The sequence below is a fragment of the Parasteatoda tepidariorum genome, chromosome 9, assembly GCF_043381705.1.
Source record: "Parasteatoda tepidariorum isolate YZ-2023 chromosome 9, CAS_Ptep_4.0, whole genome shotgun sequence".
In the NCBI taxonomy this organism is placed as follows: domain Eukaryota; kingdom Metazoa; phylum Arthropoda; class Arachnida; order Araneae; family Theridiidae; genus Parasteatoda; species Parasteatoda tepidariorum.
The window spans coordinates 67842918-67867072 of NC_092212.1; the positions used below are offsets into that span (position 1 = coordinate 67842918).

At 28.5% G+C, this 24155-nt stretch overlaps 1 protein-coding gene across 3 annotated transcripts in view; it reads right to left on the reverse strand.

Annotated features, from left to right (window-relative positions):
* Positions 1 to 173: 173 nt before the first annotated feature.
* The window catches only part of LOC107437956 (semaphorin-5A), a 276806-nt gene continuing 252824 nt past the window's right edge, over positions 174 to 24155 (reverse strand). For all 3 annotated transcript variants that reach the window (XM_071185935.1, XM_016050106.4, XM_043039560.2), the window contains 16 exons: positions 23297 to 23405; positions 22841 to 22939; positions 21233 to 21446; positions 20486 to 20574; positions 20209 to 20408; positions 19903 to 20038; positions 17409 to 17521; positions 16244 to 16445; positions 16082 to 16158; positions 15111 to 15247; positions 12257 to 12445; positions 11367 to 11540; positions 9274 to 9648; positions 6414 to 6596; positions 4692 to 4838; positions 174 to 3041 (listed from right to left, as the gene is read on the reverse strand). In XM_071185935.1, coding sequence (XP_071042036.1) covers positions 2728 to 3041; positions 4692 to 4838; positions 6414 to 6596; positions 9274 to 9648; positions 11367 to 11540; positions 12257 to 12445; positions 15111 to 15247; positions 16082 to 16158; positions 16244 to 16445; positions 17409 to 17521; positions 19903 to 20038; positions 20209 to 20408; positions 20486 to 20574; positions 21233 to 21446; positions 22841 to 22939; positions 23297 to 23405 — 2758 coding nt within the window. In that variant the 3' untranslated portion in view covers positions 174 to 2727. The remainder of the gene's footprint in view (positions 3042 to 4691; positions 4839 to 6413; positions 6597 to 9273; positions 9649 to 11366; positions 11541 to 12256; positions 12446 to 15110; positions 15248 to 16081; positions 16159 to 16243; positions 16446 to 17408; positions 17522 to 19902; positions 20039 to 20208; positions 20409 to 20485; positions 20575 to 21232; positions 21447 to 22840; positions 22940 to 23296; positions 23406 to 24155) is intronic.

A 24155-nucleotide genomic window follows, 5' to 3' on the forward strand; every position in this document is an offset into this window, starting at 1 on the left:
AACCCAAAATTAGGTCGGCTGTTCAACGACGGATATTATAATTAAATAAAATAGTACATAAAACATCAATCCCTAAAACCCACTATTATATAAAGTGCTCCGTTTTTATTCCTCATTGTACTAACACCAGCAAAAAAATTTTTTTTGCAATTTTGAATGAAGACAATAGCAAATTTAAAGTAGTAACATTTTTATTATTTTATTACAAAACACATACTGTACATGAATTTACAAGCAAATAAGCCATGAAAGCATTATCTGTATAAAATTTTATATACAAATCGTAACAGTTTAAAAAAAAATGAAATGCTATACAAGCTAAATAATCAACTGTTGATTTTTCAGTTGGCATAAGTTTTAACAAATGATAAATAAAGGCTTTGTTGGCACATTAGAATTATATTTACATAATGACTGTTCTGTAGTGAGCATTCTATGAAATGTTACAAAATAGTTTTCTTTCAACAACTAGAATCGTTGTGTACCATCAAGTTTTGAAATTTATTTTTACACATTAGGTTATTTGAGTTAATTCAATATCTTGTCGGAGTACATTAATCTTGTTTCTAAATGTTAAGGTACAGGAAAGCTGGCTTTAAAATTTCTTCTTTTTTTTTTTAAGAGCAACTTTGAGAGGAAACGAATTATTCAATTATCTGCCAGTTATTAAGAATTTAATGCGTAAATTCAGAGTGGCTTAGTAAAATTTAGCAGCATTGTCCTATTGGCAATATTGGTGAGTATTGCATAAATTTGAAAAATAAATTTCAAAATCTAATATTTACACAGTAGTATTTAGAGGTTAACGATAGCACAAGTACTTAAGGTAAAGGTACACAACCTGCAGTGGAATACAGCACTTGAATAAACATAGAAATTACAGATTACTCTCTACGTCTTGAAAATATGTCAAAAAAATACTTTTTCCCTTAGCATTACATATCCACTTAATACTAATTTTAATTATTATTTTTTCAAAGACTTTCTTGTCAAAAACTTGTTATGTCGACTACTTTTCGAAGTAAAAAATGAATTTTTTTGGAAAAATAATCATGTACCACTACTCAACATTACTGTGTCCAAGAAAAAATGCTGCCCGCATATTAAAAAGTTTCATGAAAAGCTCCAAGATCATGGAAAAGGATAACTTGGAAGCTATTCTTCGAAAAATGATTGAGTAATTTCAAAAACTATGGCAACAGGCCACAATGGTAGAGTTTTTTTTTAAATGAACTTTATTAATGTATGTTTATTGTAAACGAGTTGTTTTATATTTAATGCATAATTATATTTGTGTTGCTTTTACAAATAAAATTATCATTGCTGAATTTAGACTTATTGTCAACTATTACACAAATATCTTTATTAGTATTTATTCTGATATTCCACGACTTGACGCTTCAGAACATTATTTAAAAAAAAAATTTTCTTTTTAGAACATATTTGGTTCAGAACTTGTTGTCTCAATTTTTTTTTTAGCGTTCCTTCAAATTTGAGATATAAAGAGTAGATTGTAACACAAAACTCTAGTCACTGCTTTTATTTTTTAGAAAATTCAAAACAAGAGTAACTCAAGGGTTTATTTAAAAGAAAGCAAAAAAAAATTTTGATTTTATCTTCTTGTCCTAAACTTGTTTTTTTAATTAAAAATAATATAGTCTTTTTAGGACAAATTGATATTCTTATAACACCCACTAAATTAACATTCAATAAAAATCTAAAATTGTATCAGACTATTCTCTGAAAAAAAATGTGTGCACTTAAAGTGGAATACAGCACTTGAATAAACATTTTCAAGTGCTGTTTTTATTTTTGCTGATAGAGAAGTTTAAGTAACATGCTATAATCCTATATAAAATTAGAAATTGTTTCTAAAAATTATGACAAACATACAGAATTGCAACTTTTTTTCCCTTAAAAAGTTTTTATTGCAATTTAGTGCGTTTATGAAAATGCCTGTTACAGCAGTGAATTTGTATCTACTTACAGAACAAACAAAGTACTTTAGAAAGAACAAAATCTGTGACAATCGCTTGTGCGGCAAACAATATCCAAACAATTCAATAATGATTTATAATACTGAAATTTAAATGCAAGCGGTATTTATGTTTAGATGACCATTAAATATACTCATGCAGGCATACGGAATTTACAATTTAACATAAAGTAACTGTTAGCAAGAAATTTCTCTAACATTACACATAATTTTACATTTCTGAAATTAAGCAAATAGTATTATAAAAATATTGTTTGGTTATACCTTAAAATATGTCACATCCATAAATGTAAAACTTATTTTGCTTTGATAAGAGGTAAACTGTTTTTCAATAATCTGTAAAAATTCGTCTAGCATGCATAGGAAAACATACTTATTGTTTTCTAAAAAAAATGAGTAAAACTTTATAAAAAGCTTCACAATAAATACAATAAAGAACATCACTTTGTAATACAAAAAAAGGTCATTCTTTTAGAATGAATAATAAAATAAATTTTTTACAAATGCTTCTCAGTAAGATAAGACATCTTATATACAATTTAAAATATGACTGCACAAGACGACATGGACACAAAAAAAAGTTTCTACAAGCTCAAATTGATTGTGAATGGCATCTTGATATGTCACACAGTTTCCCAATATGGCACATTGTAGTAGCGTCCTCAACACAATTTCTTTCCACTTTTAAAAAGCCAAATTCACAAAAAGCTGTAGTAATTACTGCGGCACTTTTAAAAGTTATCAGACTGCAGCTGGGCGCGTAAACTACCATTTCTCTTTATGGTAGCTTCGCGAAGTGGCACTTTTGTGATGGGCACTTTTGAGTAATTGTTTTTCCACTCGCTTTCAGAAACGTAGGTGTTGGGTTTTACAGGTATCAGTTGAGTACCTATGTGGGTATGCGTCCTGTTTTTGGCTCTTTTTTTCAAGTAGAAATAGATTCCAAATGCTGAGAGAAGGCAGCCTACAATGACACCGAGAATGAAGGAACCTGCAACATGAGCTGCATGCACGCCATCTTCATCTGATTGAGCTTCTTTAGATGCTATAAAAGAATTAAACTTTTAAGTTCTTAAACAATTTTAGTGGTTAATACTTTGGCGATCAAACTAATTACGCCAGAGTATATGCTAGCTACTGTACATTTTTTTCCCAACTAACTAAGAGATCTCTTTGATTCGATAGCTAAGTGTTAATAAGGAGTTGCCACTCAAAGCAAATTAAAAAATTCCTTGTGTTTTCCTGTATATATTATACACACTATATTAAAGAGGAAACAAAATTATTGTGCGCTTGCATCAGCTATATTGGGTTAATGATACTAATTTTAATTAGGGGGAAAATTTAGAGGAAAAAAGGAACAGCTGAACATACTTAAATGATGCTATAATAAATGAAATAATTTAGTATAACTGAAATATCATCCTTAAAAATCCCATAGATTAAGCTTTGAGTGGTCACCATTTTTTAAAAGACGAAAATAAGAAACAAAATTCCCAGCCATTTTCCTGTTATTTTTAAATTCCCTGTATTTTCCAGGTTACTGTTTGACAAATGAATTTGATTATATTCTCTCTTCTTCTCAATGGTTATTATGAACCAATTGTGCAAAAAGTAATTTCTACTAAGCAATACTGTTTCTTTGTCATCTTTAGTATGATCCTAAAGGGGGATCTAGTTACTTTCTCTTTATATATTTTATAAAAAAAATGTAATTTTTTTTTAGAATTTTTCTTATCCTATCTCAATAAAAAAAGTAATAAATAAAAAATAATTGAGGGAAACAGCCATACCCTTTGCCTGTTTAAAATATACCCACTTTCTATAATTAAAATGAAAGTTTCATATCCAATTAAAATTTGACATAAAAAGGGTTTTGGGTGTTGATTAACTTCCCAGAAACTATGCTCAAAACTCAATTTAATTTCAAGGATTGATTGAAAGACCAATTTAATTCATAAAAAAGCTATTCCATACATTAAAAAATTAAAATAAAAACAATGCAAAAGTTTTTCTCTTCAATCTTAAAGAATTAAGAAATATTTTAATATATATAAATATATATGATATTTCTAGTGCTTAATGTGTTAAGTAGCTGTAATTCTCCTCAAATTAAGAACTTCATGACAAAGAATAAAAAATTTCATGAAAATACAAAGAGCTTTAGTAGGGACAATAGAAAAAAACTTTTAAAAATTGGAACAATTCAGTTATGTATAGGCTCCAAATACAGATAAAAGTTCACATTTTAATTTTTAAAAAAATGTCAGTCATGTTGAAATTCTCAGTAAAATTTTTTAGCACATTAGTAAGTATAGAAATTTTTGGTTTAAATACTATAGTAAAAAAATGCTACCTAATTTTATAATGCAAGAAAAAAAATTATATATATAATTATGTAGTATATATTTGTATAAATGATTACTATTTCAATTTACTTTGATTTCTTTTATTTTTAAACACATGGGCTAATTTATTCAAAAACTGTTGTTAAATTTTTTTTTTTTTAAATTTAACGAAAAATTTTAACAAAATATAAAAAAGCAATTTTTTTACAATAAATTTTGAAAAAAATTTTTTAAAAAAATCAGTAATTTTGGGGGAAATTGTAAACGTTCTGGGGAAATACTAGGCTGAGAAAATTTTCTGCGACCATCTTTTCCTTGGTGGATAGTATTAGATATACTTGACGTACCTTGCTGACCAGGTATGCACATCCTTATTTCTTTAGTGGAACCAACACAATAAGTAGCAGGGGCCAATTTACATTTTCTCTTCCTTTGCTGCTCTTCATTTTCATCACACAACGACCATGCGGACCACTCTTCCCATCCTTCAACATCTGAAGAAAAAAATTCACACTTTAGGAAACTAAGAAAAGTTTATTTAGCAACAAAATAAAATAGAAAGACACACTGAAAATAAAAGTGAATGCCAACATTACTTTTAAAAAAATTCTTTACATTTTTCACACTTTTAGGAAACTAGAAAAAGCTTATTTAGCAGGAAAATGAAATAGAAAGGGCATACCATAAAACAAGTGCTCAGGAATACCATCATCACTTTTAATAAAGTCTTATTTTTAGTCTTTTCATTAATTTTTTTATCATTTCATTTCATGCATTTGATTTGGGGCAACTTTTAATAATTAAAAGACTAACTCTTTCTTCATGATCAGGACAAGATTATTAAATATTCTGATAAAGGCAAACAAATTGACCCAATTCTTTCTTCACATATTATGTAATAAAATACAGCTTTCTTTCTTTTTTTTGATATTTTTTTAAAAATATAACAAGAGGAAGGATAATAATGTTTGATTTTGCACTTTAATTTGGAATGTGCAACAAAATAATTTTGTTTTAACCAAAACTGAAGTTGAATGTAGCTTTTATGATACTAAAATTAAGACTCACTTATACTATGTATCAAAGTTAAACTGTATAGCGGAATGTTCACTGATTTAATACTAGAAACTATGTCTGGTTCAGAAACAAACAAAAAAAAAGATAAATAAGTGTGAGACATCAGAAGAAAGGATATTCTCCAGAACCGGAAAATATATATTAAATTGAAAACCCATTGCATCAAAGATAAATATTAAACAAAAAAAAAAAAATCTTTACAGATATGAAAGTAAAAGTATCAATTATAGATAGGCACTAAAAGCAAAATGAAAATTGAATGTAAAAAAAAATTCATAAAAAAAATACTTTTAACTATTTAATAATGGTTGAAGTGTGAGGTATACTAATTCTTACAACATTTTAAATGACATCATAGAAAATTTAAATTAATCCAGTCTAATAGTTTTTACATTATGTTTTTTATTTAAAAAAAACTTATTTTTAAATTTTTATTTACAATTAGATTTCCTAAAAACTTTCCAATATTTAAGCGTATTTCTGAGGCAAAATACACACACACAAAGAGAAGAAAAAAAGAAAGCTTAACATTAAGGTACCCAAACTTTCAACCGCTCTCCTAATTAATTTATTGAGTTTAGATTATCTGTATTGCGACACATACCTTCATATTTTAATTATTAACAATCTAAAATCGTAAAAAAAGGTATAATCATTCAAAGAAAGAAATTTTACGTCTAGCTCTTCAAATTAATACCTAACACTAATTATAGTAGCTGGGGTCACCTTGAATCATTAAGATGGAATTTTCACTAACAAAGTGTCAAAATTTATACAGTTTTCTTTTTTTTTTTTAAGCAGTCCACAATCATTCATTTTAAATTCGTTATAAAATAGTTTGAATCGAAATACAAAACACTAAGGAACGACATTACCAATAGTATCTATTTTGTTTCATAATTTGATAATAGAAAAAAGGTACTATTGCAGCAAAATTTTAAAAAGTATAAACTTATAAGCAAAGCCAGTTCAACAAAAGATAGATATTTTACCATAGCAAGATTCTATATTGCAAGGACGATCAATTCTGGGAGACCCGTAACAATCAGCACCACCTCCTGCTGGTTTTGGATTATCACATGTTCTTTCACGGTACTGTATGCCACCACCGCAAGTAGCACTGCAATGAGACCACAGGCTCCAGACAGACCAACCACCATCAACATTTAAAAAGGCTGGGAAAAAAATATTTACTTATCAAATTTAACAAAAATGAATTTTAAAAATCACCTATACTTATAAAATCATGTGTAAAACAAAATAAAAAGCTTTTTCAAGATTTATTTAATTGTCGACTTTTAATAAAAAAAAAATAGCTAAACAATTATGAGCAATTTTTTCTTTTCTTTTTCCAATGCCCACCTGTGTTAACACCTGTCAATTCAGGCATTTACAAGACGATTTTGTTGGCCTCTTTCTCAGGGGCACCATATTAGGTGGGTCAACGTCGCTCCCGCAGTGAGGACAGATAGTACAGAGAAGGAAAGAATATCCATGCCTTGCCCGGGATTCAAACCCAGAACCTTTCTGATGCAAGGACAGTTCCTAACCCCCTACACAGGCCGGTCAGCATTATCAGCAACTAGTAATTGAATAACATTCATCATTTAGATTGAGTTTTAATAGAATCATTATTGCTGCTTTATACTATCAAGCTTTAGGAGATTGTTTTAAAAACAAAAAAAACTTAGTATATTTTCGTATCTGATAATTTTGTATTTTATTTTATAATCATCGTTGAACAGCCGACCCAATTTTTGGGTTTACAACTACTAATGTCCAACTACGGTCTCGTAATTTTGAATCCAATCCAGAAGACTGGATCAAGTATAGGGAGAATTTTGCCTTTATTGAGGACTTTTTGGTGGAACTAACCGGCATTTGGGTTACATAGAAAGGAAGACTACGAGAACCTCCCACGGTTAGCCTAACGGCAAGGGGACTATAACCCATGATTTGTCAACCACTGAGGACATTTTACCTCATTGGAAGGCAAACGCTCTATCCCCTGAGCCATTACGGCTCTGTCAGATAATTTAGAATTTTCTTTACCTGGTTTGAAAGATGAATGGTTCTGCAGAGACCACAATCAAAAGGAAAAATACTACAGCTGAGAATAAAAAAAGGAAAGAAACAGGTAGTAGGAGAACAATAAGATTCCAATTAAAAACTGTTTATGAATCAATTGAATACTCAACCTCAAGCAATTGTCAATTATATTCACTCACTGGTGAACCGTCTGAATGAAACTTCCATATCAGAGATGAAAAAAAAAATTTTTTTTTGGAATGTAAATAAATCTTTTTCCCCAAAATTCTGTTTACCCTCCATTTGTATTTCAAAACTTTAAAGTTTGGAGGCAGGTAGGTACTTTATTTACATCTCACTAGAGCAGCACAATGGGCTATTAGCGACGGTCAGAGAAACATCCCCAAGGATTGTCCGAAGACATGCCATTGCAATTTTGATCCTCTGCAGAGGGAATGGCTCCTCAGCTTTGGTAGCCCAACAACCTATGCACGAAGTCGAGCATTTTTAGGTATAACAGTTTAACGAAGACCAATACCGCGCACCCTCAGTTCCTAGGCAGGCTGGTGTTCTACTGGGAACGACGTCATTGCGGTCAGTCCACTGCGGGACTTTAAAAGTTTAAGAGAAAAGTAAATATAGATAAATCAAAGTTTCAAATGCTATAAAAACATTTTCAAAATATCAATAGGCAAACAAGTTTTTCAAGAACTTCCCCACACCTTAATCCTCAGGTAATCATGTCATTATTTGTTTGAAATTTGATTTTTTAAAAAACATTTTTCTAAATTTAAAATTTCATGCCCTACTAAAGATTTACCTGAACTCAGGTGAGGAAAAAATTTGCCACAAGAGATTTCTCTCATGGGGTAGGATTCTCTGAAGTATTTAATGAGATTATATTAGTTATTTTATAAAACAAATAAAAAAAGTGGGTCAGATAACATATGAAATGTGTGAACAAATTTTTAACTGGTTCTTGATTATTATTATATTGTAAATCAATTATGAATAAAGATTAAGATTACAATTTTACATTCATTTTTAAGTCCAATTTTTCAGTTAGCAACATGCCTAAATGATAAGATTTGAGTGTTAAATATAAATTCAAATGCATTCAATTTTATATTTGAGTTTAGATTTAATATTAAAATTTACAAATAACTTAAAATTTTTTGAATTTTTAATCAAAAATACAGTATAAGATTATTTTAACAATATTTTAAGACCCTTTTGTAAATTTCAAAATGGAATTTCTATTTAAACAAATGTCAAGTCTAAATTTAGGAAATATAATTCATGTTTAACTAAAATGCCAAACATAACTTAAAACAGCTATAATAAAATAGAAATGAGGTAAATTAGTTGTAGGATATATAAGTATAATAAATAAAGCTTATTATAAGCATATTCTAATCAATGCTTATCATAAGCAAAAGTGGTAGATGCTTATTATAAACATATATATATCAATTAGATTTTAATAAGTGAAAGACACTGTGGTATATATTTAAAATTAATTTGATAAATAACGCTTATAAAAAGCATCTGCAATCAATGCTTATAAGTCAAAGTGGTAGATGCTTATTATAAGCATATATATCAAATGTGAATGAAAAATGATTTTAAGAAGCAGAAGGCATTGTAGTATACATTTAAAACTAATTTGATCAAAAACACTTTAGCAGTTTTTCTACACATAAGGTTTTAAGGTAAAATTTTCTTGATTCTTAATTTATGCGTTACCCGATACCTTCAAAATTCTCATAAAAAAAAACAAGAGATGGTATAGAAGAAATTACGTTTTTTTGCTAGAAAACTTACCAGAATCCAAGCAATTACGACTACCCTCACGGCAGAACCTCTCCTCTTTTTTCACGTGTCCAATCTTCAGCATGCCCTCATCAGGTACATTAGCACGGCAAGTGAACCTCAGTCGCTGCTCAAAGTGACCATCCTTTGTTTGATTCACTCTCATGTAGGGTGTCCAAGAAGTTGACTTCTTTGCTTCAGGACAGGTATGCAGATTGCAAAACTTGTAATCCTGGTTGCAGCCAATACACTCCTTACCGCCGTGCTGGGGAGGTGGGCTATTGCAACGGCGACGACGCACCTGAATGCCTCCTCCACAAGGTGCACTGCACTGTTCCCATGTACTCCAATCTGACCAGTGGCCAGGGATGGGAGCAATTACAGAGGCTACAAAAATATATCACTAATTAGCATAAAATAGTGGCAATAACATTAAAAGCTATACCTTTTAGGGTGCATAGCCAAATCTTTCAACAAAAAAAGCACCTTTATAAGTACTTTTTAAGCATTAAAAGAATATTTGTAAGTATTATATACTTTAACAAAATGCAAAATAGTTTCCAAAGACTTTGATCATGATAAAATAGCTAGTTTCTACTATAGAACTCTTTTCTTGATAATATTAGCCACCATAAGAAGAGAGATTTTTCAGTTCGATTTCTGAGGGTGGAAAATGAATTTGAGAATATCTTGGAAAATGCAGCCGAGTAGCACACAAGAGTGCACGAATCTCACCAAACCCAGCTCAGTAAACGTGAACCCACAAGTATTTCATCAAACATGTAAAACGATTGGTGCTTTCATGCGCTACAGACCAAAAGTATGCCAAAATGTATTGTGTTTGAATGAATTGTGAAAACGTTGAATAGAGGGAAAATTAAGCACTTTTTAATAACACCCAATTAAAAAAAGCACCTTTAAGCACTTTTTGAAAACGCTACACACCATGACCTTTATCTCCACTTTATTCAACTTAGCTATAACTTGTTTTTATTTTTAAAAAAAATCCCATTGGCACTAGATCTTGAAATAATTGGTCAAGTTATAACAACAATCGTGTGGTCAAAAAAAGTGATACAAACAAGAAAATGTAAACTAAAGTGTAAAAAAGTTTGGACAATTACAATGAGAATTAATATCAAATTTTTATAACTTTGCATGTTGAACTTCCCATTCGAATTTTGTTAACGAATTTCTATAATTTTGCTCTCTCACACAAATCAAACAATATAAAGAGTACTAAATATACATTTGAGAGTATAATCTGATTTTCAGTTAAGTGGGCTGTGATTTTCAAATGCAGAATAACAATACAGAAGCATCACATTCAGAACTAAACATAGCCTCACAGCAATTCACATGCTTTTTATGGCGAAACATAATCCTTAAACTGCATGAAAGCAATTTTTAAAAAACTGACAATTTTTAATCTTTTAATACTTATTACATTTATTAAAAATAAAATTCAAATTTTAATAAAGATTCAAACAATGTAATTTAGCCAGGGCAGTTTTTATTCAATTTTAAAAAATACTCTAGCAGTTTTATTTTGCCGTAGCAGTATTTATTAAGTTTATCATCATACAGATAATTAGATCTGTAGCTTAATGAAAAAAAAATTAAAAGTTCTTGTCTTTTTTCGCCAAGTGTTTTCGTCATTGTGATTTTAAAATGATGAAAAATAGAAACATAATTACATTATGTTGATAAAAAATATGCCAGTATTTTTAAAATTTTCTTTTTAAATAATACAAGGAAAAAAATAAATATTATAAAATTTCACAATCCACTAAATTTTATAGTACACATTGTATTATTGAAGTTTTACTGTTTGATTACATTATATATTATTTGATTATATTAGATTTGATTACATTACTATTTACAATTTGATGTATTGAAAAACTTTTCAGATACATTTAGATAATTTTACATGCAAAAATTTCTTGTTTAGGTCAACATTTTTGTAGCTATGCACTTTTGGTGATCTGACAGAATAGATTTTTTTAAAAACTAAAAACATTAAAAGTGTGTAAGTTGAAATGTAAATGTCCAGTCAACAATAGATTCTCAAATGAATTAAACTCTTTTTTTTAATAATTTACCTGGACAAGGTGGATTCATTGTACAATAAATCTGGTCAGTTTCTGGTCCAATACACATTTTCCCACCGTAAGCAGGAGATGGGTTACCACAGATTCGTCTTCGAGATTTCACTGCTAAACCACATGTTTGAGAGCAAGAAGACCAAGCTGACCAATCAGTCCATTGACCATCTCCTGCAAAAAAAAAGAAATCAAATATAGAAAAAAAATATACTTACGTTTTATAAGTAAAAACAAAAGGGAGTTTAAAACAACTTAATTTGCCATTTTAACAATTATCTAGCAAAAAGGTATGCAAAAATATTAAATAACGGTTGTAAAATCAAATTTGTTAGAACAATATGTTTATATCAATATAAATATTATTTTAAAAAATGATAACTTAGAAAAATTATTTCTGTTTACCAATAGATCAAAATATTTATGATAGTTACAGATAATATTTGGAAGTCTGGGCACAAGCATAAGCAAACAGAATTTCTTTGAATGCATGTATGTTTAGTTAATTTTGACCTTAGTAGAAAAACTGTTTTCTGCCAAGAAACTACAATTATCGTAAGGCAATCATCCGAGGGGCTAGCATATANATATATATATATATTCTATTTAAGTGTAAATCAAAGGAGTAGAAATTGTTTATAGCTTTGATGTATTTAGGCTCCTTCAAATAATATAGAGATGAAGAGAAAAATTAAGCACTATCTGGCCATGTTTACTACTACAAAACAGTATAGAGGGGAAATGCGATTGCATACAGTGCAATTGTATTTTTTAAATCCATTATGTACATAAAAAAAACATTCAAAACAATTTCCAAAATGTATTTAAGTATGAATAAACAAAAATTAAAATGTACAGCCATAGACAAAGTATTAAAATAATTATCATACTACTGCAGTTGGCAACATGAATTGAAGTCCCTTGGCAATCTCTGCCACCATTAGCAGGAGCTGGACTATTACACTGACGTTGTTGGCACTGGCAAGTACCATCAAAAACAGCCTCTCCAGCTATAGCCTGTGCCTCTTCAACTTGAGAGCAATCGAACCAACCACTCCATGCAGCCCAGCCACCATCAACTATAACAAAATATACACTTACTAAGTGCGCACATTTTCTTATTAACAATAAATAATAAGTAGAAACTAATAGTGAACTGCTTTTTCTGACACTAGGTGGCATGAAACATCACACCAGACGGTAAACTTAATAATTTTTCAGTTGTTTTAATTTTTAAAAGTCTGGTAACAGAACATTCAAGAAACCTAGCAACAGCTAGGTGTCTTTTTTGTTTGTTTTTTTGTAATTTTTTTTTATTTCTAATGCCCATCTGTGTTAACATTTCTTCAATTCAGACATTTACAAGGCAAATTTGTTGGACACTCTTTCAGAGGCCCCATATTAGATGCATCAAAGTTGCTTCCACAGTAAGGACAAATAGCACAGAGAATGAAAAAATATTCATGCCTTGCCTGGGATTCGAACTCAGAACCTTCCTGATGCAAGGCCAGTTCCTTGACACCTACACAGTCCGGTTGGCAGAGCTAGTAGTGTTGTGTAGATTCTCATACTTAAGAAGCAATCTGAGAAGCTACATTGCTTCCGAATTTAAGTCCTAATACGTAATCAGAATTGATGTTTTTAACTATCTTACACTTTCTTTGGTTAATTAAATATGTTGGTTTTTATTAATTCTACAATTATTTTTAAAGAGTTCACTTAATTCCTATAAACTGATGCAGGTCTTTTTCATGACAAGGTGAGTTGGGCTTATATTTATCAGTAACTTAAAGATACTCTAGAGTTAGTTTTTACTGTCATTAAATTATTTTAAGGAGAATTAAATGGATTTTTTATCTATTCAGTCATCCATATTTCGGAACATTTTTTAAAAACATTTTGTTCCTCAATAAAATACATATTATGGAACTAAATATATTTTCAGCTACTATTGCAATAGTATATTTTTGAGGAACATATTAGGCTCATTAATTATTTAAATCCTTACCCTGCAACTAAAATGAATGAAATACATTTTATTGAATAAAAAATTTATTTCTTAAAAGTACAACTAAAACTATATTTTATGGATTAAATTTAAAAAAATGACTTTTTTTTTTTTGAAATAAGAAATTAAAATATTTTTATGAGGTTTTAAAGAAAGGAATGTTAAAGAAGGTTATAAGAGTTAAAACTTAATTAGTTGAAAAATTAGCAAGTACTTCTAAAAATTGATATTAATAAAATCATTTTAACATCAAAATATTCTGCCTAATTATATGTGTCGCAAAGATATATTTAAGGTGCAAAAATTAAGAATTTTAAAAAATTGAATTGCCACAATTTAAGTATTAAATCTGGCTTTTAATTAATTATAAATATTTAAAATGCTATATTGGTGAGACTATTAAATTAACAAGTCATTATTTATGTTTACAGATAAACTTTGGTAGTAAATAGACAGCAATTATTAATAATAATGAATTTTTAAAAATAACTTAGTTAATATGATACACTCTCAGAAATTACTCACTTTAACCAACTTATTTATCATTTCAGGTTGAGTTTGTATAGGAGTTGTTTGCAATTGAAATATGCATGTTATTAAAAAGCTTAACCATAAATAGGGCTGCAGGTTTGTCGCGGCTTGCATTTCAGCGAAATTGTCATCTTTTTTCCTAAAATCCGCAAATTTCTCAATATGTCTTGACTTGCGCGAAAATTGCTTAAAATTAAATTTTTTTTAAAATTTTTTATTTATTATTCCTATTAAACAGAATTTTTTATTTTCCTGAACCTTAAATTGAACATGTAAACTTGATTAGACATTTAGGGGAGTGAATCAATAGCAAAATGACATGAAAATAGTTCAGAGATAAGAGATAATCACAATCTTGTCAACTAAGATGGTCTTTCTACACTTAGGGAGGGTAATTACCTTCCTGAAGTCAGTAAGAGTACAAAAGAAATTGGAATCACAAAAGAAGGAAAATGTTATAAATGAAATCTTTGACAGAAAAATTGTTATACATGCTATTGCACTGGGCAATGAAATTTCTACTGCCTTTCTCATTCGGTGGATATCCCGCGACATATCCAGTTAATTTTTCTTAGGCGGCTTCTTGTGATTTCTTAAATATGGATCAGTTTTTTAGATGAAGGGGGGGGGGACTAGTAGTTAGTAGGGATTTGTAACTAGTAGTTTGAAAGTAGAATGTTTGAGTTTTCACAGCAATTACTTCTTACAAAGCAACAGTCAAGGAAAATTGATCGAGTTTTGGAAATCAACGACCGAACGCTCCAAAATCGGCATTTTGAAGTTTGTCGGTGCCTAAAAACAGCGGTGACACAGAAAGATAGTTTTCTAAGTATAAAAATGCATTAAGTGATGAAAGACGAAGGATAATCTGACAATGTACGAAGGATAAATGAGAATAATCTGACAATGTACAATACTTTGTACCAAAATTCTGTTCATTTAAATAAAAATATTAATATTGCTTGAAATTCAAAGAAATACTTTCGTTGTGTATTTTTAAGCTTTTTTTATTAATTGCGCAATTTCTGTCTTTTGCATCATATATATAATAAATTTTTTTATGTTTAGAATTTGTGTAATTTTCAAAATTTCCCGCGATTTCTCTGCGAATTTGGTATTTTTTTTCCCACGACAAACTTGCAGCCCTAACCATAAATACATGTCGAGATGCAGAGCTTAGAACATGGAGATAAAAAAATGCAAACCTGGCATGTTTTTATTTGGGCAAGCAGTTCTTTCTTGATGCCAGAAATTGACACGAGGATTCCGACTAGGGTTGGCAGTACACGCTAGTTTATATTCATTCCAGCCACAATAAGGATCCATAGCAGCCAGACATTCTCTGTAAATTTTTTGAAAACAAACATTAACTATGTGAATGAGTGATTGTTTATGAACACAAAAAAAAAAAATCACAGAGTAAACCTGCAAAAGCTGAAATTAAAACTTAGCATGATATGTAACATTCATAACAGGAGCAGTTATAGCTTCATAAGTTCAAAATATTTAACTTTATCACATTTATGTTGATCATAAATATAGCTTATAATTTAAGTTTTTAATTGAATAATATACATAAATATACCTTATATTATATAAATATGCATCATAAAATATCTTATATTATCGTTTAACAGTGTTAATCTTTATTATTTGGCAGAGTTGCCACACAAACCAGTAAAAAAAAAATTAGCTGTGTTTTCCCTGTATTATACACAATATATTAAGAGGAAACACATTTGAGTGACCTATATTTTAGCTATACTAGTTTTAATTGCTGGAAAAACTTAAAGAAATAAGTAACAGTTTAACAGACTTAAAACAAATCATGCTGTAGTAACTGAAATAGTTTAGTACAACTGAAATATCAGCCTTAAATATCCCATAGATTAAACTTTGAGTTGTCACCACTTTTAAAAAACGAAAATAAGAAATAAAATTCCCTGTATTTTCCCAGTTTGTAAAGAAAAATTCAAAATTTCCTGCATTATCCCTGTTATTTTAGGTGGTTTTTTAATTCCCTGTATTTTCCAGGTATTCCCTGTTCTCCCTGTGGAGTGGCAACCCTGTTTGGGAAAACTAAACCTACTGCTTAAAAGTAGAGTAAATCGATTTGTACACTGATTCACTCAATTATATTACACATAGCGATAATTAGATTTTTCAAAAAATGTACCTTTTACTGTGTAATCTTTCACATCTGTGGACAATTATCCTCAAAACAGTTTCTTCCGTTCCAATATACAAAGAATTCTAAAATAAATATGAAATTTTATGTCGTATGAAAACTTAAAATTGCGATCATTTTAAAATATGATATTTTTAATTAATTGCTTACAGTGTCTTTAAGATGTTTCAAAACTTTAATAGTATCATTACTGCCTTCAGGAAATACTTTTATTTTCTCAATTAAGCAGGTCTCTTTAGTTTCAGGTATCACCACATATTTCCGAATAACTCCTTCCACTGATGCTACAAACATCACATGAACACTATCTGAATATTTTGTTTGCACTGTGTCGATCACAATATGATTAAACCTAATAAAATATTAAATTAGCATGTTATGATTCATAAAAATAAAATTCATGAATTTTACAGACTATATCAAATAAAATATATATATTGATTATATATTAATAAAATATATATATTAATTATGTTATATTAATATGTTATAATAATATTATATTAATATATATATTAAATATATATATTNAAAGTCAATTATATATTAAATATATATATTAATTATATATATTAATTATATATATTAAAATATATATAATAAAATATATATATTAATTTTTATCCGTCATTGAACAACCAACCCAATTTTGGGTTTACGACTGCTAATGTTCAACTCTGTAGCCTTGTAATTTTGAACCAATCCCGAAGACAAGGAAACTCGTGGATCAGTACCTTCTAGAGGTATTAATATGTTATGGGAACATAGAGGACTTTGCGACTTGACAGATTTAGTGTGCATTAGTCACCATTTACTTTGGCCGGCGGGATCGAACCCACAAACTCTGGACATGGGCCCAGTGCCCTAACAACCAGGCTGTCCCGGCCTCATATATCAAAATTTTAAAAAAATTTAATTCTTTTATAGTTTTATACATTTGACATATATTTATGATCTCACATACTTGGACATTTAATCATCATACCTGCCTACTTTTATCCTCTTTAAAAAAGTGTTTTCTTAGCAGTAGTCAAATTCAAATTAAAGTGATATTGTGAGAACAAGTTCAATTATTTAACCAACACAATAATAAGTATAATTGAAACATTTGTATAATATTTCACATGTTTTTGAATCAGTAATAACAATTTGATTACATATCTTTAGTATTTTAATTTAGTAAAATTTTCTTGAATTAAGTACTTAAAAACTCAAAATTATATTTTAAAAGAGAATATTTTATAATTTATACATAAAAAAGAAAACAGTTATGATTGACAAGATTATTTAAAATACAAGTGTCAACAAATAATACCTTTCATTCTCCAGCTTGAGTATAGGGTGTGATGTCATCGGCTGAACAGCTTCGTTCATCAACTGATATTTTTCAGAATCCAATATATGTTCAGCCGTTTTATTACCTCCACACTAAGAAAACAAAATAATTTATGTGAACAAATATGCTATAATATGCACGAAATATATTTTAAAAATGTATAAATTCATGTATAAAATTATCAATATTGAACGAGTTTCTCAAATACTCATCAAGTGCCTTTGTGGTATTTTCCAATTTTTACAGAATAAACAAACATTAGCTCAAATTTCATTTTTAATTGATTAAGGGAATGAACAAATAAAAGAAGAAAAAAACTTAAAAATGCAATATTTGGAAAAGGGAAAAGATATGGAAGGGAGAATCATATTCGCAAAAAAATTATTGAAACAATACTTGAAAATACATTTTGATAGTAAAAATTCTTTTGGTCTTTTTTTGAAAATAATCTTTTGATCATAAAGATTGATCTAAAAGCAGAAAACACCTTAAATGAAGTTTTTTTTTCTTTTAGACTTTTGTTGATTTAAAAATAATTTTCTGAAGAAATTTCCAAAAAAAATTTTAACTTTGCCTATAAAATGTGAAAATAAAACTTAATAAAATTATAATCTTTTATAGTATTTGTATCAGCTTTTTAATCCTTTTATCGTTCTTTCCTAGTGGAGCAAAGTTTATGAAAGAGGAAAATAAATATTTATAATTATTTTAGATGTTAAAATAGTTGAGTTCAAACATTACAACAACAACAAAATTCAATTTTTTACTTACAGATGTGTTTGACATCTGTCTGAATAACATTTTTAATAAATTTAAACTTTCCTAGAAAATGCTGGTTGATAAGTCCATGTTCACAAACTAAATGAGTAATACATACAATTTTTCCTTCAAGCAATAATGGTAGGGAAAATGAACTAAAAGTTTACTGTATTTTTTTTCCCCCATAAGAAAACATTTTTCAAGTTCTGCACTTAAAACATTATAGAACAATTTAATGCGCTACTTTTTTACTGGTCATATTAATATATATTAATATCTGATTTCTCTCTCTCTACTTTTTTAACGAAAAACTGCCACATCAAGCTGGAAAAGACGCTATAATTGCATTAAATATTAGAAATATAACACAATTAATATGAATTTTTTGAGTAAAAAAATTTAAAGTCTCAGTTAACAAAGTTGCTAAAAAGAAACTGGTGTCATAACAAATTGTTAAAACAAAATAATTCAAGGAAATACACCATTAAAATTTTCAGACTTAGAATGATTTAAAAATTAAAGTATTTAACGAAAAAATTTCTCTACAAGAGCATAGTTTTATCAGAACTTTCATGTCATGAAAAACTTGGAAAAGTTACATTGGTACATAGAGTCACACATTTGTTAGATATAGTCACATTGAACACACATTTCTGTAAAATTTGGAAACAGTAGGAAGGAAAAAACGAAGTGGAACGAAAAGAGATTAAGAAACTGCCTTTATCAATACATGAAAAAGTAGAGCAAATAAGTAGTCAAAGTGCAATTTCAAAAAAAAGTTCTAATTTTTAAAATAAAAAAAATTCAAGTATATAAAATTTTTATAAAAAAAATTTAACATTAAAAAAAGAAACAAATCATATAATGAAATAGTTATTCAATTAAACTAAATGAAGACCCATTTGAATAGTGGTCTGACTCCACACATTAAAATATGGGGTTAGTGTCACTTCCTTGTTCATGTAAGTCATTCCTATTTTAAGAACAGTAAATTATAACCTATTTCTGATGCAAAAAAGAAGCAATACAAACTAGACAAGACAGAAAAAAAACAATGCATTTACAGTATGAGACCCAAAATAAAACCGGTAAAAAAAATTTTATGCAACTTCTTTAAAAATAAATAAATAAAATAGAGTCTGCACTAAAGTTTGTTAATCTATTTATTATTAAGTAATATTAAAAAAAATTTGTGCTGTTTTTTGTAGCATCCTGTATTAGAGGTACAGGATCTGAATCTCATAGTGAACAAAAATGGACCAGGACTGACTGCTATTCAAATAAAGCCTTCAAAAGCCTGAGAGAAATTGCATAAACCTGATTCAACCTAAAACTAAATGCTTATTCCAAACGAGAAATTAATCAAAACAAATTTAAAATAATTTATTTCAACTTCTTAACTTTTCAAAGTGTTACAAAATTTAACATCTTTTAGATTTTTGATACTAAAACATTTTCACTTGAAAAACAAGCACCAGCTCATAAAATAAAAATCTAGAGAAAATTGAACAGAAAAGAAAAGTTCAAATTTTAGAAAAAGTTCAGGAGGATATTTGGAAAAAATTATTTTGCACTCTTAAAAAAAAAAAAAAAAAAAAAAAAAAAAAAAAAAAAAAAAAAAAAAAAAANTTTTTTTTTTTTTTTTTTTTTTTTTTTTTTTTTTTTTTTTTTTTTTTTTTTTTTTTTTGAAGTATTAAAATAGTTTTATTATTACTTGATGGTGTTTCAGTACTGATGCTTGAGCTTCCCATGTGGATTTAGCAGTAGATTGGTGTTTAAAAACACCGGAGAAGGAATTTTCAATTGCTGATAAATTAAACACACAAATTGCAGTTCCATAAATGCTATTCCTATAAAAATATATATATTTTTGTAAGAAATTAAACATCACTAAGCACTTACAACAGCTGAAATTTTCAGCTATGCATTTAAAAATTGCTTAAAGTCAATTATTCAAAAACAAAAAATCTTAAAATAATTCTCATACATAATGAAGAATAATGGTACTGCAGATACTTACACGGGAGTGGTAAACGTTGCATAGAATATTTCTTCCTTTTCAATAAAATGAACACTTTGAAGTTCGTTAAAATAAAAGGGATAATTTCCCGGAACAGAACAGTTTAACCGAGCTTTCACAAAAGTTGTAAATTTTCCTTTCAAAAGAAAATCTCCTCCTGGGTCATTCTTACAAATCCTGGCAACTCGTGAATAAATAGCCTGTAATTATAAATTTGCAATAAGAAAACAGAAAATGAAAGAAATAATAATAAAAAACAATGATGTAAGTGCCTCACTTTTCCACAGTTTATGTACTCAACAGCTGCTTCCCGGAAGAAATAATAAGTGTAATTTTCAATTTCATACGATGCAACAAAGTTTGGTTCTGCAAAGAGCAATTAAATTGACAAATAAGGAACAAGGATATTAATTTTTAATCACACATTAAAAAAAATTTCTTACTCAAAAAAAACTAGTAAACAAAAAAAATCAATTTTTTGAAATGGGTCATACGATTGAGTTCTGCCTTTTTCTTATTCATAAAATACAACAGTACGCTCTCAATATTTCGAAAACTTTGGAAGCACTTAAAATTTTCAATGGAAAGTAGAAAAATAGATTTCGGTTGCTTTCCTAAGTTTCTTTGCTGATAAACTATTCGAATTATTGGTGTTTGCATGATAACCAATCACTATTCGTAGGAAAAAATTTCCCACTTTATACAAAATATATAAGGTAATATATTATAAGGTAATATATATAATATTTACAAAATATATAGGGTAATATATATAATATATACAAAATATATAAGGTAATATATAAGTTTATAAAAAATATATAAGGTAATTTTATTCTTAGCTTTTTTAATACAATTTATAGAAAGTAAGATTCTCAAGGGCCCCCGGGTGAGCCCATGCATAAAGACGGTATGTATTGCATGAAGATAAACATGTTATTTATTTTTTGTAGTGCAATCACTAATCTTTAAATTTTACATTTTTATTACAGATTATGGTAGAAAATACAAAATATTTTCTTACCGCTTAACCATTTCGGATCATATTGAATTGTACGCAGAATCGGGGGTTTCCCCTGGCCTTTGAAAATGACAGGATCTGTTTCAGTAAAATCAATTGTTGATGCTAGATAGTAATCCCCTTGAGTCGTCATCAGCGCAGTACTGTTGGCATATGGGCTGTACGGACATAACGTTTTCCCCTCAAAATATTCCACATTTGTTTTCAAAGAATTAATCTATAGAGTATAAACAAGTAATTTTTAGTACCTTGAAACAATGGCCAAACATTTATAAATAAAACAGATTTTTACAGATTTTAAAAATTAAAAGCAAATATTTTATCTAAATTTAATTTCAAATACACATCAAGCACTGGAGACCTGTTAGGCAGAATTTAGACAGAGTGGTAAGATTCACAAAAGTATACGCATGAAAGTATACACGTTTATGTAAAAAAAAAATTATAGATATGTCCAAGACAGAGGTTGAACTATATCATCACTGAGTGAAATAAATCAATCAGTTTCTGTTCGCAACATTAATATTGAAAAATTTATATTCCCCCAATAGAAACTTGTTCCTATTGGTTGCTATCTGTAACTCATTAATCCAGTGGACAGGTAAAGTGAAGTAATGTCAACTTAGTTCTATATTAACTGAATCAATTAACTGAGTGATCAAGGTTGCTATCTGTAACTCATTGATCATTGAAGGAGTTCCAGTGAACAGGTAAATTGAAGTAACATCAACTTAGATCTATATTAACTAAATCAATTAACTGAATGATTGAGGTGAACGTGGTAGCATAGAAGGACTACGTCACTAAATTAGTATTCCTGAATTAACTGAAACCAAATGTTTATTTTGTTTATAATTACGCTTTCAAAATGTACTTCTAAAAAAATTACTAAACTAAACTCAGCGGCACGGCAGCCCACAGAGGGCCCAAGGCCTACTGTGCCCATCTCAGTTTTCTTGACCTTTGGGCTCTGGGGTGCAGGAGCAGATGTTCCGGTTAAGTGGTCAGCTGAACGCGAAACCCGCAGTGTTTAGTTCCCAAGCATGCTTGGTACTCATTTATCGACCCACTGAAGGGATGAAAAGCTGAGACAACCTTGCCCGGCCCGAGGATCGAACCAGGAACCTGTGGCAGGACAGCGCGAAGCGCTACCGCTCAGTCATTGGGCTTTCTAAAAAACTAAATAAGTTAAAATTAATAGTAATTGAAATAAACAATAAGTTATGTACTGATAAGTCAAATTAATGAAAAACTAGCTCTTATTTGTGCCGAAGAACTGTAAAAAATCATCATACTATTATAAAGGGAGAAAAGTTACCAATTTATTTAATAGAAGGGTGGAAAATTGTTATACCACAAACAAAAACAAAACAGAATTATTAACTATTTTCACATTATTATTGTTTTAAATAATATTAATACATATATCAGATAATTTGATGAGCAAATTTAAGAAAAAAATTGTTTTAAATAATTATAATAAAAAAAAACTGATATAAATAAAATAAATCTGATTTAAAAAAAATTCCTGAATTTTGCAGACCCTGCTTTTAAGAAAAGAATACTTCTTAAAACCTACGCATAAGGAAAGAATGAAGGCATTCTACTTACATCTCTCCAAGAGCATTCAGGCGAAAATCCATTTGTACCGCATGCAAATAACTTATTTCCGTGATTCAGTAACACTTTTATATAATTCATACAATCTTCCTAAAAAATAAATATTAGTTCAACTACAAATTATTATATTAAAATAAATATAAAAGTCACAATCTCGAATATGGAGAGAAAAATAAACAAGGTAAAGAAGCACGGTTATTTATTTATTTTTAAATAATAAAAATACATTTATAAATGGATTTTCTCTAAAAGTTTCACAAAAAATAAGTTTAACTTTGAAAACAAATACAAAAAAACTTACAAGAATATATAAAGTTAATAAAAATAGCATTACAATATAAAAAAAATTTTGTCTTGTAAATTAATTATCATTCTATCCTATAAATTAACTATAATGTAAAGTAATAACATTTACAACAATGCAAATAATCAATTTAATATACAAACCTCACTTTTTCCTTTTAGTTTGCACATAAGAACATCCTCAGACTTCGCAGACCAATGAGCTTCCTCTAATTTTTTAAGTCCCTCTAAGCTTAATCTGAATAAATAATCCCTAAAAAACAAAGCACAGAATTTAAAAAAAAAAAAGCATGGACTTAATGATGGCTGTCATTAACATAAAAGAAATAAAAAATAAAAAAAAGAGACATGCCAAATAAGACATTTCATTAAAAAATAGACCACAACAGAATAACAATAGCCTAATATATGCCCATTAAAATATTACATATAATCCTTCATTTTAAATTTAATTTTCACAGTAATTACAGAGTTAATATACTTTAGTTATTATGAAAAAATATATAATCATCAAATCATGCAAAATTAAAATCTTTGTAATATAATGAATCATAAAATGAATAAAAAAGATATCCTATTATATATATATAATCTTTTTATAGTATTTATTTTTATTCTATTTACTGTGACATATAAAACAAAGAATTTTCACATCAGACAGGAATAAGGATGGATACTTCCTTTGTGCGAGGACGAGTAAGAGATTATTTAGTAGCAGTTTTCACCAAGCAAATGTAAAAGATTACTTGATTTAGAGACATTTTTTTAAACTTCTGACACAATTTTTTTTTAAATTGTGAATTAAATTACTCTAATATTAAGTGAAAGATTGTAATTTTAGAAGGGGCTATGTAACCTTTTATAAAAATTGAGAAGGCTAAAGTCCCACCTCCCCGCTTCTACAATCCCTGTAAAAAGATCAAAATATAAAAAATTTGATTCTTTTAAATGAATACACAAAGTAAAGTTTCCATCCCTTTTTATATATTTTGTTTGTTTAACA